Source organism: Trachypithecus francoisi, unplaced genomic scaffold (assembly GCF_009764315.1).
Source record: "Trachypithecus francoisi isolate TF-2019V2 unplaced genomic scaffold, Tfra_2.0 Lachesis_group7, whole genome shotgun sequence".
In the NCBI taxonomy this organism is placed as follows: domain Eukaryota; kingdom Metazoa; phylum Chordata; class Mammalia; order Primates; family Cercopithecidae; genus Trachypithecus; species Trachypithecus francoisi.
In genome coordinates, this window is record NW_022681472.1 from 60,092,132 (window position 1) to 60,110,159 (window position 18,028).

The window sequence follows — 18,028 nt, forward strand, 5'->3', positions numbered from 1 at the left end:
ACAAATGGGGAATAGTTTATTAACACAGTGAATTTGACTGTTATTTGTATCTTTTATAAACAATTATTGTACCTTTTCTTAGAAGCAGTTTCAATAACCATTGTATTTCTTCTCTGAGGGACTTTTCATTTTAAAATTTAGTTTACCCTCAAAATATATCTTGCTTTTTCAAAGATACAGGAATTGTGACTAACAAGTTAACTAAGTTACTAGAAGGTTAGTAACATTTTCTTCTATACCTGTCACTGTATATTATGAAAAAAGAAATGTATATAGTGAAGCATTTGCACTTTAGCCTAAAAGATCCTTCTAGATAAGAGCACTCTTGTGACTCTTTTTCCTGGACAAAGTTCCTGGTTTAATGAATTTTTCAATATAATCAGTGTTTCATACATCCTGTTTGTCTCTCCTGGGCTCTGGCTAACCCTCTCTTTCTTCCTCTCTTCCTCTCTTTATCTCTGTCTTTCCCTCACTTCTTCCTTTATTCCATTTTCTTCCCTGCCTTTGCACACATATGAATATTTTGTAAACGGAAATGTAATGAACGCAGTACCAGGACAAATATTAAAAATTTCTAGAGCACTTTACACTATCTATATTAATGAAATAAATATGATAATATAAAACAAAAAACACTTAAACATCATTTGACTTCAAAGTCAACCAACTGACCAGGCGTGGTGGGTCATGCCTGTTGTCCCAGCACTTGGGGAGCTCAAGGTGGGCAGATCATGAGGTCAGGAGATTGAGACCATCCTGGCTAACACGGTAAAACCCCGTCTCTACTAAAAATACAAAAAATTAGCTGGGAGTGGTGGCATGCGTCTGTAGTTCCAGCTACTCGGGAGGCTGAGGCAGGAGAATCGCTTCAACCCAGGAGGCAGAGGTTGCAGTGAGCTGAGATCGTGCCATTGCACTCCAGCCTGGATGACAGAGTGAGACACTGTCTCAAAAAAAAAAAAAAAAAACAAAGAGTTATGTAGCAGATGGGATTGTAATGAGTATCTAGTCCAAAACTATTCGTTTTACAGATGAAGACTTTTATGCTCAGAAAGTGACATGTTTGTAGGTACAGGACTCGTGAAGCCAGGACTAAAGCCCAAGTCTTGTCTCTTTTTTATCTTTTCAACCAATGCTGTTTTTAAAGGTTTTCTTTAGCTGGGCACAGTGGCTCATGCCTGTAATCCCAACACTTTGGGAAACCAAGGTGGGAGAATTGCTTGAGCCCACGTTTTTGAGACCAGCCAGGGAAACATAGCGATACCTCATCTCTACTAAAAATAAAAAATAAAAACAACTGAGCGTGGTATGCACACCTGTGGTCTCAGCTACTTGTGGAAGGCTGAGGCAGGAGGATCAGTTAAGCCTGGGAGGTCAAAACTTTATAATGAACTGTGATTGAGCTACTGCATTCGATCCTGGCTGACAGAGCAACACTCTGTCTCAAAAAAAAAAAAGTTTTTATTTAATCCTATGTATCATAAATATGCCCATTCCCTAAATCTGAGCAGTTTCAAGGTCCCATCAACTCTGTGGTGGTTACTTCCACTGTACTCTGCAGGCATAAAACCCTAATCTTCCCCCATGGACCAAGTACGTCCTTATTTCTTTTTTCTTTTTCTTTTTCTTTTTCTTTTTTTTTTTTTTTTTGAGACAAGGTCTCACTCTCAGGCTAGAGTGCAGTGGCACAAACATGGCTCACTGCAGCCTTGACCTCTTAGGCTCAAGCAATCCTCCTTCCTCAGTTTCTCATGTATATGGGACCACAGGCACATGCCACCACCCCGGCTAAATTTTTGATTTTTTGTTGAGACCAGTTCTCACTTTATTGCCCAGGCTGATTGCAAACTCCTGGGCTCAACCAGTCCTCCTGCCTCAGTCTCTCAAAGTGCTGGGATTACAGGCGTGAGCCATCTCACACAGCTACATCCTGATTTTTAATATCAAAACCTAAAATAATACTAAAATCTAAGTCCTCTGGATAATAAAATTTCAGTTAGTCTGTTCACTGAATTTAGAGATCAAAAACAAACATATGCTATTTTCTTAGATTACTAGATCCCTCCTAATCAACTTATATCCAAAATAGTTTAGATATCAGTTTCTTTTTACTATAGGGAAAGGAGTCTGTGGTATTTGTCTATACACTTCCCTTGAAGTGTTTTTTCATGAATATGGTGGAGAGTTAGTAGAGAAGCACAAGACAACTACACACAGTAACAAGTAACCTAAACATCTAAAATAGGTTGTTAAGGTTTAGAGCCCAATTTAAAAGACTAGCATTCATAACTGTGAGCCTGGAGGTAATACAATTTTGTAAGTTTCTTTCCTTTTTCATTTCATTCCCTTTTGGGGAGTTCAGGTTTCTTACAACATTCCTAGGAGCAAAGGAAATGTTATTTTTAAACATTGTTGTAAGCAAAATCAAATTAATATTCCTCTATTCCAAATGTGTCAGGTCCTAGTAAAAACAATAGAAAAATGCTCAACATTGATTGATTTGGAAGTAAATATGCCTCAAAACTAGTGTATCTTAGTTGAACAATTAATTTGTTTACTCTTTAAAATAAAATATTTCAGTTTGCACTAGTACAATATACTAACATAATTTGGTACATGATTCATGCTTTTCATGAAGTATTCATTTCCATCCTGCTTCTCAATTTGTTCTGGTTTTTGTTATTCCTTGCATTACCATCTACTTTTAATAAATAATTTAACGAAAAGCACTCTTGTCCAGGTACGATGGTTCACACAAGTAATCCCAGCACTTTGGGAGGCCAGGGTGGGCGGAACTCTTGAGCTCAACTCTTGTGTTTGAGACCAGCCTGGGCAACATGGCAAAAACCTACCTCTAAAAAAATACAAAAAAATAGCCAGATGTGGTAGCACACACCTGTAGACCCAGCTACTCAGGAGGCCAAGGTGGAAGGATGACTTGAGCATGGGAGGTGGAGGCAGCAGTGAGCAATGATTGCACCACTGCACTCCATCCTGGGCAGCAGAGTGAGATCCTGTCTCAAAAAAGAAAAGGCATAATTTTTTATGAAGTTCTAGTATATAATATATGAAGTTTCATTATAAAATTATAAAATATTTCATTCTAGGTAAGTGATTCTGAAGAAATGATTTTGAAGTACCTTTTGAAAAATTTCTTGAATAAATCCTTAAGTCTCACATCTGAAAACACTAATATGGAAAATTTTAAAGCATGACATCATTTTTTGCATTAATATTCATAAAAATTGGAAAAATCTATAGTTTATTCAATTTAGAATGATTTCTTTTTATATATCACTTTCAATTAATAATCCAAATTCTTTGTTTAACAAATATATGTCCTTATGCTAAGTTAAGTAATGAATAATTTCACATCTTCATTTTACAAAGCATTTCACATTTATTTCCAAAACATTTTAATCAAATTACAACAAAAACATATGACTTTCGAACTGGATAATTTGCTTTTCACATAAACATTGTATCTTGTATTTTTTAATTACACTTTTCTTCCTATAAAAGTAACATGCAGTTGTGTAAAATTTATAAATCATGTATTAACCTAAATAAGAAATCAAATAGCATTTATACATACGTTCAATACCCAGTAATAACTACTAACATTCTGGTGTATAAGTCTTCAAATCTTTTTTGTTCTCTGTCTTATTTATAGGTTGTGTGTATATATATTTTTATAAATATATATATTTATCTTTAAAATTGTTCTAAACTATGCTATTATTTTTACTGTTTAATCTGTTTCATAATTACTAATTGCAATATGTTTATAGTATATGAACACACATGTACAACATCCTCATCATTTTTTATGGATGCGTTGTATTCTATAGATATACCATTATGCAATTAGATAATTACCTATTTTGCACCTTTAGGAATTTTTTTCCCAATGTCTTTACAATTATCAAACAATGGTGTGATTAGTATGCTTGTGTATACATCTTTGCATGCTGACATTTCTTGAGGAAAGCTCCTAGGAGGTGAAATTTCAGGGTCAAAATTCAAATGATCAAAATATAGTCAAAAATTTGATCAAAAATGATAAAAAATAATCATTTTTAAGTTTTTTCATATACAGTGCCAATAAGTTATATTTTAAAGTAATTTTTTCACAGTTTTTAGGTAGTGAAAGAACAATTAAAATATTCATTAAAATTGGCCAGGCACGGTGGCTCATGCCTGTAATCTCAGCACTTTGGGAGGCTGAAGTGGGCAGATCACAAGGTCAAGAGATCGAGACCATCCTGGCCAACATGGTGAAACCCTGTCTCTACGAAAAATACAAAAATTAGCTGGACATGGTGGCGCATGTCTGTAATCCCAGCTACTCAGCAGGCTGAGACAGGGGAACTGCTTGAACCCAGGAGGCAGAGGATGCAGTGAGCACACCACTGCACTCCAACCTGGCAACAGAGCGAAACTCCGTCTCAAAAATAAATAAACAAATAATTCATTAAAATCAAGTATTTTATTTTCTTCTTGAGTGGCACTGCCCTTTAAAATACAGTTATGACATAAAATATTACACATTCTTATCTCATGAGACATATTAGCAATTTCTATACTTCTCTGTTGAAATTGTTCTTTTTATAGTATATCTCATTGAATCCAGAAAATAAATATGTGTAGCCATGCTTTCCCATCTGTAATTGCCACCTTGAAGTGAGCCAATAGCTGTATACACTGATGATACCTTTTTATTCACTGCACTTCATTTGGTACATATTTAAATGGTGAATTTAGCATTGAGGGTCCACAATTTGGCTTTTTTAGTTTTGTTCATTTTAAATATGTTATTTCTGTCATTCTCATTATTTATTGTATCTTCTTTTGTGTCTATTCCACATTGTTTATATTTTCTTAAAAGTTCATAAAATGCAATTTAATAAGATAGTTATCAAAATTATTTTTTCTTCTCAATAGTTTGTTAATTAACTTTAATTTTTTAAAAAAAGTGTCTTTTCTATATAAGTAATATACTTCTTTAGCTTCAATTAGAAACAAAACCTCAGATAATATTTTGATTTATGTTCAGATTATATTTATTATATCACTCTGTACTTTTTAAAAATCAATTAGATTTATTACAGCTACACTTTGTGTATTTTGTTATCAATTATTTGGATAGTTTCAACAGAAAACATTTTGCATTTGGGAATCCTTCACTACTGATTACAACTTCATATTTACACCAATACCTTTAATTCTTAAATTTAACTGAAAAACAAACCTAATGTGTACTTTTTAAGAGAATACTATTTAGAATAAATTTCAGTATAAAGTGCAAATGTTTAATGATCATCCCACAAGTTCTTGATACGTTGTTATGTTAAAAAATATAAACAATAAAATTTGTTTTCTAAACTCCAGTTATTTCAAGGCAGATGTTAGTTTTGTAAAGACATACAATAATCAAAAACAACTCCACACACATATGACTGTTTATCAGAAGCCTTCATCAAATAGCCAGTTAGTGCAATTCTTTATCTCAATTAAAGGAAATTTTTTTTAACTTAAGGTTGAATATTTATATAAAAATAGAAGACGTGGGGTAAGGAATAGAGGGAATGTTTTTAAATCACTAAATTATCCACAAGAATTTGAAGTACTAATCAATGCCATTTCTGACTTCCAAGATGTCTATAATTGCAAATTTCTAATTTTTTCCTGAAGTTTGGGGTTCTTTCTTGAGTTTTCATATTGGGCTTAAGAGTAATCCCAGCACTTTGGGAGGCCGAGACGGGCGGATCACGAGGTCAGGAGATCGAGACCATCCTGGCGAACACAGTGAAACCCCGTCTCTACTAAAAATACAAAAAACTAGCCGGGCGAGGTGGCGGGCGCCTGTAGTCCCAGCTACTCGGGAGGCTGAGGCAGGAGAATGGCGTAAACCCGGGAGGCGGAGCTTGCAGTGAGCTGAGATCCGGCCACTGCACTCCAGCCTGGGCGACAGAGCAAGACTCCGTCTCAACAAAAAAAAAAAAAAAAAAAAGAGTTTTCCCTCTTAAGATCCTCGGATTTGAGCATTTTGTTTAAGATTTCAAGATGGATGACTGAGTCAACAATCCTGCCATATTCTGGTCTCTGTTCAGCTTCCTTGTGGATTACATCACTGCTAAACCTGTGCCCTTACTTCAAAGAAGTTTGGGGTATGAAATTGCGTTGGGACTCCAGGGGCATGCTCATGCTCTTTCACTCTCTCTCTCTCTGTCTTTCTGTGTGTGGGGGAGTGTGTATGTGTTTGGAAAAGCAAACTTAAAACGATTACTGTTTGCATACTACAGAAATCACTGAAAGTATACTGATGATCTTTGTAGTGTGTGCATGTAGTAAAACCTAAACAACCACTAGCTGGCTGCCAGCTAATGTGGCCATATTCAACTATATCTTTGATTTAAAAAATCCACGTATAAATTAACTTTTTTTTTATATTGGATGCCATAGCAGCTTTATCAGTATAACTTTAACTTTCCGGGCACATTAAATAGCTTTTTAAAATTCAAAATAACTATAAAATTAATTTTTTATTTAAGAACAAGTAAATCTCTTAAAAGCCTTATATCAAAATAAATAGCTACAGAATATGTGATATGATTTAAGAAAGTAAGTTAAATCAAGAACAACAAAATATTGGATTTTTTAAGTCAGTGGCTGAAAATGGGCCAGAAGTTTCCAATTTAAAAAATGAATATTTTGAGATATTTATTAATTCCAGAACATCCACATATACTGTCTTTTTTTTGTGCTCTGCCTTAAAATTTATAAAGTAGAATAAAACTCTTTTATAATTTAAGAAAGGAGAGTACTATAAATTAAGAGAAAGGAAGAAAAGTTTTGTTTAAAATGTCATTTATTGAGTAGGAATGCTAAGATGTATGGAATTTAGGAGTATTTATATATATATATATATATCAAAAAACAGAGGGCCATTTCCAGCATAATTTAAATCAACTATAGTATTTATGAAACAAGATATTTATGCAACAAGAAATTATATTTTCTCTATTTAGTTAATAATTTACTTATATCAAAAAGAATTTGAGATAACTTGAATATTAGTTTAATACATTATACATTAACAGATTATTACATTAATATATATTTACAAACATGTAGAAACTGTCATTGTAAATGTATTTCTCGAAGAAATTGGGTTGTCCCATTACCATCTTTATCAAATTTTTTTACAATTTGAAAATATCTTGGTATTTGATTTGATTTCTAAGATATAATTACCCTAATTTTTTAAGCATACTTGAATTACAAAACCATATCAAACCACTAAGAAGTCTTCTGAAATAAGCACAGTTCATCACATATAAGAAAATGAATCTTAGAGATTCCAAGAGAAACTTACTCTCTAAACCTATAAACCAGCATTTTTCAAAATTTTTATTTTGGAAAGTTTGAAATTATTTCAACAAAATATTAACAGATGGAGAAAAAAGGTAAGTGTTCGGTGGTCGAGTGATTATTCTTTATTATAGGTTTTTGAGGGCCTTGTATATACTGATTTTTACTGTGAATCTGAGAGAGAGAGGAAATTGAACAAAATTCATTCACTTCATATTTATTTTCCTTTTATAGAGTGTATATAGTATATCAGAGCTGAAACAAAGTTTAGGAATTATGTGGTCCTTTCCTCAACTAGTGTACAGCCCTTCTGTTTTATTGATTTCTCTAAATTGCTTTTTATTCCAAGGGAGAAAGACTAAGTTTGGTTGAAATCAAAATATTATTACTGGATTATTTTTCTTAGATAGAGCAAAGGACCAGCAAAGAAAAATCACCTTGCTGGTGAAGAATCCTCTATGCTGGATCACTTTATCAATAGGAGACTTTTCTTTCTAAAGTTTTTATTCTACATGGAGTGTTTTCTTTTTGGGAATAGCTTCTACAAATATAGAAAAGGAACAGAAGACTTCATATGAACCAAACAATTTTTGGGTAGGGAGACCTGTTTGGTTACTGTTTGTCCCAAGGGTTTTATTCTCCTAGGAGGACTTGAATTTATAAGGTAAAAGGATATTTACTCAAGTTTGCTGACTAAAGTAGTCCTTTGAGATTTCACTGGTTAAGACTCCATTGAAGAATTTTCCCATTTGGGAACTGTCTATAGATGATGATTGGGTCTGGAGATGAGAGATTTGTTTGAGAATGTAATTTAGCTGATGACATATTTAAATGGTTAGAAAGCTCTGTTTGCATCTTGTTTTGCTTATCCAGCAAATACAGATTAATATTCTCCTTAGATCTGCCAGTGGTCTGTTAAATAAAAGTTATATTGTATAAATCTACCTAATTTTAAAACCATTTCTAAAGAGAAAGACACTTTTGCAAGCACTGTTAAACCAATATGCCAGAGACCAAATCTGACTCACTACCTATTTTGTAAACAAAGTTTTATTGGAATAAAGCCACACTTATTATGTATGCATTGTCTGCAGTTGCTTTCATGCTAAGGTGGCAGAGTTGTGGCAGAGTAACAGTTTTCATATGGTTCACAAAGTCTGCAATATTTGTCATTAGGCCCTTTACAGAAAAAGTTTACCAGCTACTGCCAGTGTTATTCACATTACTACCTAGTAATCAGAAGGAATTTTAATGTAGCTTTCCTAGGATGTTGCCATCCAGAAAATAGTCTAAATATTAGAAAATGTATATACCTGTTTCTATGTATATATTTATCCCTACATATTTATATCTATATGTGTGTGTGTTTAAACTTGTCAATTGGTGCTATTTATATTATATCAACATGAAACTTTTTGAGAAACTTTCCAAACACATCTTTTAGCTAATATTCTTTTAGGACCCATAACTTTGTAATGTTGGGCTCATTTTTTTTTTTATTGACTTGCCTTTGGAGAAAACATGTTTACCTGAAAGTATCTTTTGAAGTATAAAGAATTCCAAAGTCGTATTTTAATAGACTAATAGATACCTGTATTTGACTATATTTCACATTTACATCATGGAAGCACTCACCTGGTTTTATATGTCATTCAAATTATATTAACCTAGCATTATTATTCCTCACTTTCAAATTTGACTCAGAGTCAGTTACTCAAATCATTATTAACATGTGACTATTACAAGGAAGAAATTGTCTCACTTTATCGAATAGTTGATTTAAATTTGCTGGTATTTAGAGGTAATATTTAAGTTTTTTTGTATATTTATTTAAGATTTTCTTTTTGAAACATTTTCTTCCCTTTTCAAATTATTTTAATTAACCAATTTTCCTTTAAAATTTGTTACTAACAAGAACTATCTAATATGCAATGAGATTTTTGCAGGGCAGAGAGTAATACTAAAAAATTAAAACATTAAAAATTTAAAAATATTGGCTCAAGAGGGGATACCATAACTTCTAGTTATACTGGTACCTTTTTAATCCCCTTTTCCTTTACTCCATTTAAAAAATCAGGTAAGTATTAAAGCACACTTATGTCTAGTTGTCTTTACTGCAGTTTTAAAGTCATGATCTTAAGCAAGGGGTATGTGTGTGTACGTTGACATTCCTACCTAAACACGCTGTGTGAATTTACTGACATTTTATTATGGATATCCAGTTGAGTTCGCTAAGCTCATTTTTCTCAGTATGTAGATTTATAGTATATGATCGAGATTTTTAAATTATATATATTTATGAGAAATTGAATATTCCTATAAATCTTTTTTTAAAAAATCATAAATATACTTTTTTTTGAGATGGGATCTCACTGTGTTGGCCATTCTGGAGGGCAGTAGTGTGATCATAGCTCACTGCAGCCTCCCAACTCCTGGTCTCAAATAATCCTCCAGCCTCAGCCTGCCAGGATACTGGGACTATAGGCATGTGTCACGACACCTAGCTAATTTTTTGTTGTTGTGGAGACAGGGTCACGCTATGTTGCCCAGGATGGTCTTGAACTCCTGGTCTCAAGCAATCCTCCTGCTTCAGCCCCTCAAAGTGTTGGGATTATAGGCATAAGCTACTGTGCCTGCCCCGTAAATATACATCCAAAATGCTTTTTCATGTTGTCTAGAATTTGCTGGCTGAATTTAGTTCTTGTTCTAACCCAAATTTTTGAAGACCTTCTGAATATTTACAACTGATATGTTTTGAGGTAGCACCTGTTATAGAGGGCATTAATGTCTTTCTGTAAGAGGCTTGCCATCTCACTTTCTTAACTCTTTATATTCTAAGTTTTAAAAAAAATTGATTTCAGTCATACTTTGTGCCTTTACTGACATGGTATGCTATCAGCAGTATTATTACAAGAACATCGTTGTTGATCCTAGTTCTAGAAAATTCAAATTCAAAAGTTTCTGATATTTGGATTCACACATATGCTGGGGCAAACTGCTTCAATATATAGCCTAATTTTATGATAATAGTTTCTAAATGCAGTTCTAAAATTGTATTTGAAAGCAACTTATAACTTTAATACCTATAAATAAATCATGATGAATTAAAAGTCAAAGTTCACATGATATTACTATTGTCAAATTTCTGTGCAGTCAAATATATTCCGGACATACACGTACGAGAAATTATTTTCTATTTAATGAAGATTTGTTGTCTTCTCTTTAAACTTATTTATATTTTATTCAGATTGAAATTATTTTACATATATAACATCATGTTTTTACTTACCAAATTGTATACTTTAAATAAATCTTTAAAATTATATGACATTTAATTTGTACATGCTATGTTGAGTGAAAGTAATATACCAGCCTAGCATTTCTTCTTTTATACATCCTGTAAGTCCGACTCAGAAATAAGAACTGAACATTAATTTTATGGGTTTTTTTCTACTCGATAGGTACTATGGATATAGAGGAGAGAAATCGCCAAATGAAAATTAACAAATACAAACAGGTAGCCGGATCAGATCCCAGACTGGAACAAGATTACCATTCGAAGGCAAGACATTTTTCTTTTTAAAAGTTGTAAAATAATCAATCATATGAAACAGATTCTTTCAAACTACTAAACGCAGATTAGTCAGACACAAACATATAATGCCATGGCCCTATGATATTATTAAGTGCTAAAAATTATGTGTTTGTATATAGCTGTTAGCAATAGAATTTGCCTTACTTAAAAAAAATTATAAAATACAAAAGATTAAACATCTGAAGGACTAATCTTTTAGAATTTTTCATTTTGTAAAATCTATAGCCCCTCAAAAATGTTTAAGAACTTAAATGATCTTATGGTTTTCTTTCATATAGATTTTTTCTCATTTTATAGTATTTTAATTGAATCTAGTTTATTACTGAATTATTGGAACAAAATACAAATGGTGCCTGGCTTATAATGGATCAACTTACAAGTTTCTGACTTTAGGATAGTGTGAAAGCAATACACATTCAGTAGAAGCCACATATCAAGTACTCATACAACCATTCTGTTTTTCACTTTCAGTATTCAGTAAATTACATGAGCTATTCAATACTTTATTGTAAAATAGGCTTTCAGTTAGATGATTGTTGCCCAACTATAGGCAAATGTCAAGTGTTCTAAACGTGTTTGAGGTGGGCTAGGCTAAGCTGTGATGCTCGGAAGATGTATTAAATGCATTTTCAACTTACAATGGGTTCATTGGGACATAACCACATCATGAAGCAAACAGCATCTGTACATATTCATGAAGTGCTGTTAGAGGTTAAGAAGTCTTTTAGTATGAATCTTTTTTTAACTACTTTTTGGGAATAAGTTGAAGTATGAGGTCTACCAAGGGAGGAAATAAGGTATTAATTAATTGGTCGTTTTGTTTGTTTGTTTGTTTGTTTTGAGATGGAGTCTCACTCTGTTGCTCAGACTGGAGTACAGTGGTGTGGTGGTGCAATCTTGGCTCACTGCAACCTCCACCTCCTGGGTTCAAGTGATTCTCCTGCCTCAGCGTCCCAAGTACCTGGGACTACAGGCATGCACCACAATGCCTAACTAATTTTTGTGTTTTTAGTAGAGACGAGGTTTCACTGTTTTGGCCAGGCTGGTCTTGAACTTCTGACCTTGTGCCTGCCTCAGCCCAAAGTGCTGGGATTACAAGCATGAGCCACTGCACCTGGCCTATTTCATTGTTCTTGTACTCCATTACCTTTTTATATTCAAGACATTTTTAGTTTCTTGATATTATTCATGGTCAAAGTCATGAAAATACTTTGTTCTAATATAGCTATTGAAGATTTAATAAGAGACTTAAAATAGTAAACTTTACTCATAACATGTAGCTGTTATATGCTCTATGACTTAGTAATTGAATCATTATAGTTGTAATATTTGTGGTCTCTGTGTAATAGAGAAAAGCAATTTGGATTTTTTAAAACTTAGGCCTGTTTTATCCTTACGTAATCTTCAGTTTCTATTACATTACATCCCTTCATAACCTCAAGAACTAATTAAGTAAAGCATGAGTGGCTATGTTGGGTATACATATGTAGCAGGTATGTACTTATGTACCAGTTTCCAGCTTCTTCAATAAGACAACATAGAGAAGGCAGAGATTCTTAACATCAGCATCTACTTCTAAATTACCAGTGTCTTCCCCAGATTACATTATTACCAACATGATGCATACAAATTATTTATCACAGAATTCTGATATACTGGAAATGTCACAGGACTAAAGCTAGACGAAAGTAAATTTAAGACAAATTAAAATAGCCTTGGCTTTACTCAATAGGTTCTAAATTTCCAGAATTTTTTCACTAAAATGAAAATATGAATAACTTCAAACAGGCACAGTGAATTGTATAGAAAATTGTTCTATAATGCTATAATATTTTAGATACATTCCTAACTATTTGAGTTGGATATCAGAAATGATATCTGTGTTTTTTGTTTGTTTGTTTTGTATTGTTGCCTAGAACTAAATAGGCACACCTGACCTTTTGTGGTTTTTTTATGCTGTAGTCTTGTATCTGTTCACCTTATATAATCCAGAGGCTAAAGCATAAAGTCCTGATAAAATAAGGTATTAAATTTTTTGTAAATATGTCTTCAGATAACACAAATTAGTTTGTTGGTTTATATTTTACTATACTTCAGGAAGGAATGTAGGTGATTTATAAAAATACTTATAATAGTCTCAATAATATTGTCAATGAAGAAAAGATCAAGAGAAAATAAAGTCAGCTTAAAACAAGGTAACTCCAGCAGTAAAGTCTGTGAAAAAAAAAAAATGCATAGTGTAAGATCCTACATACCCGCTACATGTGGACTATATGTCTACCCTGAGCTTCCTAACAAGCAGCAAAGACAGAAAGGGAAACTTGATCAGTTATATGATTTATATTGCTCATACAATAAAGACAAATTTCTTAGAAGCAATAGCTGTGATTCTTGTTATAGAAACCTGACAGAAATTTGTTAAAGAAGGATGGACCAAAGGAATACTATAGGCATAGCTGGGATTTCTTTTTAAATTTTGATTTTACTTCAATTCATGAATAAATGAATGCCTTAAGCTTCAAAGTTTTATAACTTTGACAGCAATCATTTTAAGTTGGGAAAAAATAAATACTGGTAAAAACTATTTGTACTAAGCATTATAATTTCCTAGATATTCTCTAAAGCAGTAGATCAGAAGCAGCAACATCACTTGGAGACTTTTAGAAATGCAATTGTCTGGGGCCTTTACAGACCAATGGAATAAAAACTCTGGAATTGGGGTCCCTGTGGTGTGTGTGTTTGTTTGTTTGTTTGTTTGTTTTTGAGACAGAGTCTCGCTCTCTCACCCAGGCTGGAGTGCAGTGGCACCATCTCAGCTCACTGCAACCTCTGCCTCCCGGGTTCAAGTGATTCTCCTGCCTCAGCCTCCCAAGTAGCTGGGACTACAGGCACGCACCACCATGCCCGGCTAATTTTTTGTACTTTTTTAGTAGAGATGGGGTTTCATCGTGTTAGCCAGGATTGTCTCAATCTCCTAACCTCATAATCTGCCCACCTCGGCCTCCCCAAGTGCTGGGATTACAGCCATGAGCCCCCATGCCCGGCCGGGTCCCTGTGTTTTAACAAGTCTATCAGATGATTCTGATGTAGACTAAAGTCTGAGAATTACTGCTCTAAGGTGAAGAACTATTGTAAAATTATCCTTTAGATAACTGAGTTGACTTGCTCAATTAGGGTTTCAACTAGAAGCCAGAGGTGAATGATGTCTTCAAAAAAAATGGAGACATTTTGAGAATAAATGATCTGACATCTTTATAAGGCCTCTAATAATGTCTGACAAATCCTACTGAATGTAGGATACTTATCACTCTGTTTTCTAATGCCAGGATTATGCAGGCAGCTTACCTCAAAATAAAATCAAGTCTCTTAAGTACAACTTTTTAAGGGGATCCAAAATACAACACTATTTTGTACCACAACAAAGTACTTCTTGATGTGGAACTATCTTTGCTGGATCACCTATCTCCCCAGCATGTGGGGTTCATCTTCCTCTGATATAGGTCAAAGAGAAAGTTACAGAGGAATCTTCTTCAGACATATATAAGTTATATTAATTTTCAATTAATTCCTTAGATTAAAATTTTCAACATCATTTCTCTCTTTTATGATGAGGGCTATTTAGCCTATATTTACATTTTTTACTTTTTATTTTGATAACAAATGCAAATTATAGAGCCTCCAATTGAGCTATGTGTTTTAACATTAGATCTAGTTGCTGAAGAAAATCATTTAACAAATAAGGGAACTAAGATATAGCAAGGTTATGCAATCTATCCAGGTTCACATAGCCACTAAGTCATGGAGAGTATTACTTGTAGCTAATTTAGTTTTTCAAATTTGACATAACTGTGATGAAATCCAAAGCCTCAGACATATAAAGCATATACTCTCTCCTAAGCTGTATTCCTGAAATTCCAGTGACACCATCGTGAAGCCCTGTGTGGAATCTAATTGTTAGCCTAGGTTTAAAAAAAAAAAACCGTACAGTTCACATTCTAAATGGCATTGCTCTCTGAATTTCTCAAGACTTCTGCATTGATAGTTTTAAATAATTCCTACTAAATTTAAAGAAATCTTAGTAACTCACTTTGAAAGCATCTATAGAGCAATACCTATTAAGCCACTGTCTTTCTAAGAATATTTTCAGTATACTAGAACTCTTGAAAGAAGAGAGTCTATTTTTAATAAGAGCAGCAAAGGCAAATACAGACATGATTTCTAGTTAATTAGTGGACGGTTTCTCAGGGAGTTTCCCTCAAAATAGAATTTATTATACTCAATGTACTCTTGCATGCCTCTTGTACTCTTTTTATCCCAGCTTGAATGTGTTTCATCTATTCTTGGCAACAATTTAAGGATCAACATATTCTTTCTATAAAATCAACTTTCCTTTTTATTTTCTCAGAAAAATGTGATTTATTAAGTTTAACAGTGTAAATTATGGCTCACCACAGGTCAGCTACCCTTCTGTGAGTTATATAATGATAAATTGGCATAATTATTAATACTTAAAAGTCCAATAATGTATTTATACTTGGAAATTAATATGGATGATTTGATAATGCTTATTTAAACATATGAGCTTTAGTTTTTAAATTTGCTATATTTAATATTTTTAAATGTTCCCAAAAGCAATATTGTTATGAAGATACTCTTTGAAGAGTGGCCCCATAGCATTTCAACAAATAAGGCTCTTGCAACAAATAATGTTTGTTGGCACAGTATTTATTGGAACTCAAAGCTTATTTCTCTGGAAAAACAGTGCTCTCTTTTAAGGAGTATGTTGTGGCAATACTTCTACAAAATTATCACAAAAATGTCTTACTCCTATTATAGCAGTTACATCATAATTTTCCATTCTCTTATTTGTCTCCCTGGAATTAAGAAGCAGTGTAATCCATGAGTTGCCCAGATCTCTTCAAATGGAGGCCAGAAGCCTATGATAATCTATTTAACCCATAATAGAACACACTGGGTAGAACAGAGGACAATGTAGTAAAAGAAAGGAAAAGAAAGTTTGTCTACATTTATTGTGCATGCCTGACCCTAGGCACTTTTCACCTACATCCTGTCACTTTTTTCCCAGGCTTCTAGTCTTTTAGGCACCCATTCACAGATCTCAAAGATGTATTGGGGAAAGCAGTTTGATTAAACTAGTTTACATTAAAATATGAATGACAATACAGAGATTCATTTTTTAAAAAGCCCTTATAAATACAAAATAAACTGAAATTGGTGGACTTATAGGCAGTATTAATAGAAAATATTTCAGATAGTTGAAGTATGTTTGGTCAAGTAAAATACCACTGTTATCTAAACTGTTTATTTCTTTTGATTAGCGCTTATGCTCTTCTCAACACTGAGAAGACACATTCAGTGCTAACCTTAAGTATTTTACATTGACATTCAAAGCACAGGCAATGAGGGGAGAAAAGTTGAGGCTTGTTAGAAGTGGTCATATATGAGCTCTTTAAAAATTTAATGTAAGTCAAGAATACTTTTAAGTCTCAAATATCATCAGAATGTGACAGCAGTGGGTGAGTGGTGTATTAGAAAGGGCACAGCTTGGAGTCAAGTGGACTCTGCCTGGGTGGCTTGAGGTTGGTTTAACCTCACAGCTTTTTTAATCTATTAAACAAGACTTTGGTATCTATTTTATAGGGTAGTAATGAGGATTAAATGAGATGATGTATATAAGTTGTTCAGCACCTAGTAAATGCTCAATAAATAATGCAGCTAATATTAGTTATTATTTTATAGTAACAACAGCAAATATAATCAGAGACAACAAAATGAGATGATGTGTATAAGTTGTTTAGCACCTAGTAAATGCTCAATAAATAATGCAGCTAATATTAGTTATTATTTTATAGTAACAACAGCAAATATAATCATAGACAACAGATATGAATCTGACAAGACCAAAAAGAAATGATAAAGAAATGACTAAGATAAGGAAAATGATTTTACTATTTTTAGTGTGGCTCAGTATCATTTAATGTTCCCTTTATTCTCAAATAAGGAGATTCAAGCAGCAGAAATCTAAAAGGAAAATTGAAATTTAGAGGAAAAGAATTTATGAATCTTAAGGGGATATGAAGTTTTTTTAATTAAAAGATACTGGAACATAATGTGTGATGAAAAATTACAAACCAAATTACTGAAATTAAGAAATTATGCTATCATGGTTGACATTAAAGGTGACTGGTCCTTGATGAAGTGATTCATAGACATGCATATGGTTATAGGTGTTTTCAAAGAAATACTCATTAATAGTGATGACATAAATGGACCTGAAAACTAACACCAAGTTTTTAAAAGGCAAATTTTAAAATGTAGATTAGATAGCCTTATACATATTATCAAGAAGAAACATGACAATACATGAATTTAGATATAATGTCGACATGAAGAAATAAGAGTTATGTTTTAATTTTATAGCAGTGATAGAAATAAAATACTTGGGGAAAAGTATTTTTCTTAGGGAGAAAAATTGAGTTGCTATTAGTATGTAACTCAGCCCAGTGACATAATGAGGAAGATAGAGCCAGGCCTTGTGCCTGCTACAGGAAGAGCTGCTGCAGCATCAGTTCTCAAGCTACCAAGAGAACCTAGTATTCATTTAAAACAGACCTCATTGTGCAGGTGTAAGATGGAATCCTCTGATAAATAGAACAAAAGGATTCTAATAGGCATGATCTCATGGAAGCAGTCTCTATTCTACAAGGTCCTCAGGGAGTACAATAAGATGTTTTAAATAGAAAGTAATGAATGAAGCATTCTTCCTTGGAATAAGCAATCTACTGTTTCATGAACAGAAGTTGGATTCAGATTTTCAAAAAAAAAAAAAACCCCTGCTAGGCATAGTCTAACCAGATATCCAGCAGAATAGTTTTCTATTTTTGGATTAGAATTAAGATCACTTACTCATGATTTTCAACTCAAGCCAAGTCAAGTAATCTTATCTTGTACTGATGAAGATGTCAGAGACTATGCCAGTGGCTGTACCTGGATTTCTTCAATGAAACACATCACTTCTGTAAACTCTTATTTTACTTT

General features: G+C 33.1%; 1 protein-coding gene across 9 annotated transcripts in view; it reads left to right on the plus strand.

Annotated features, from left to right (window-relative positions):
• RIMS2 (regulating synaptic membrane exocytosis 2) overlaps window positions 1-18,028 on the plus strand; it is a 586,897-nt gene that overhangs the window by 374,919 nt on the left and 193,950 nt on the right. For 4 of the 9 annotated variants that reach the window (XM_033203206.1, XM_033203203.1, XM_033203204.1 and 1 more), the window contains one exon: window positions 10,836-10,936. The exons of the other annotated variants lie outside the window; for them this stretch is intronic. In XM_033203206.1, coding sequence (XP_033059097.1) covers window positions 10,836-10,936 — 101 coding nt within the window. The remainder of the gene's footprint in view (window positions 1-10,835; window positions 10,937-18,028) is intronic. 9 annotated transcript variants of the gene reach the window in all.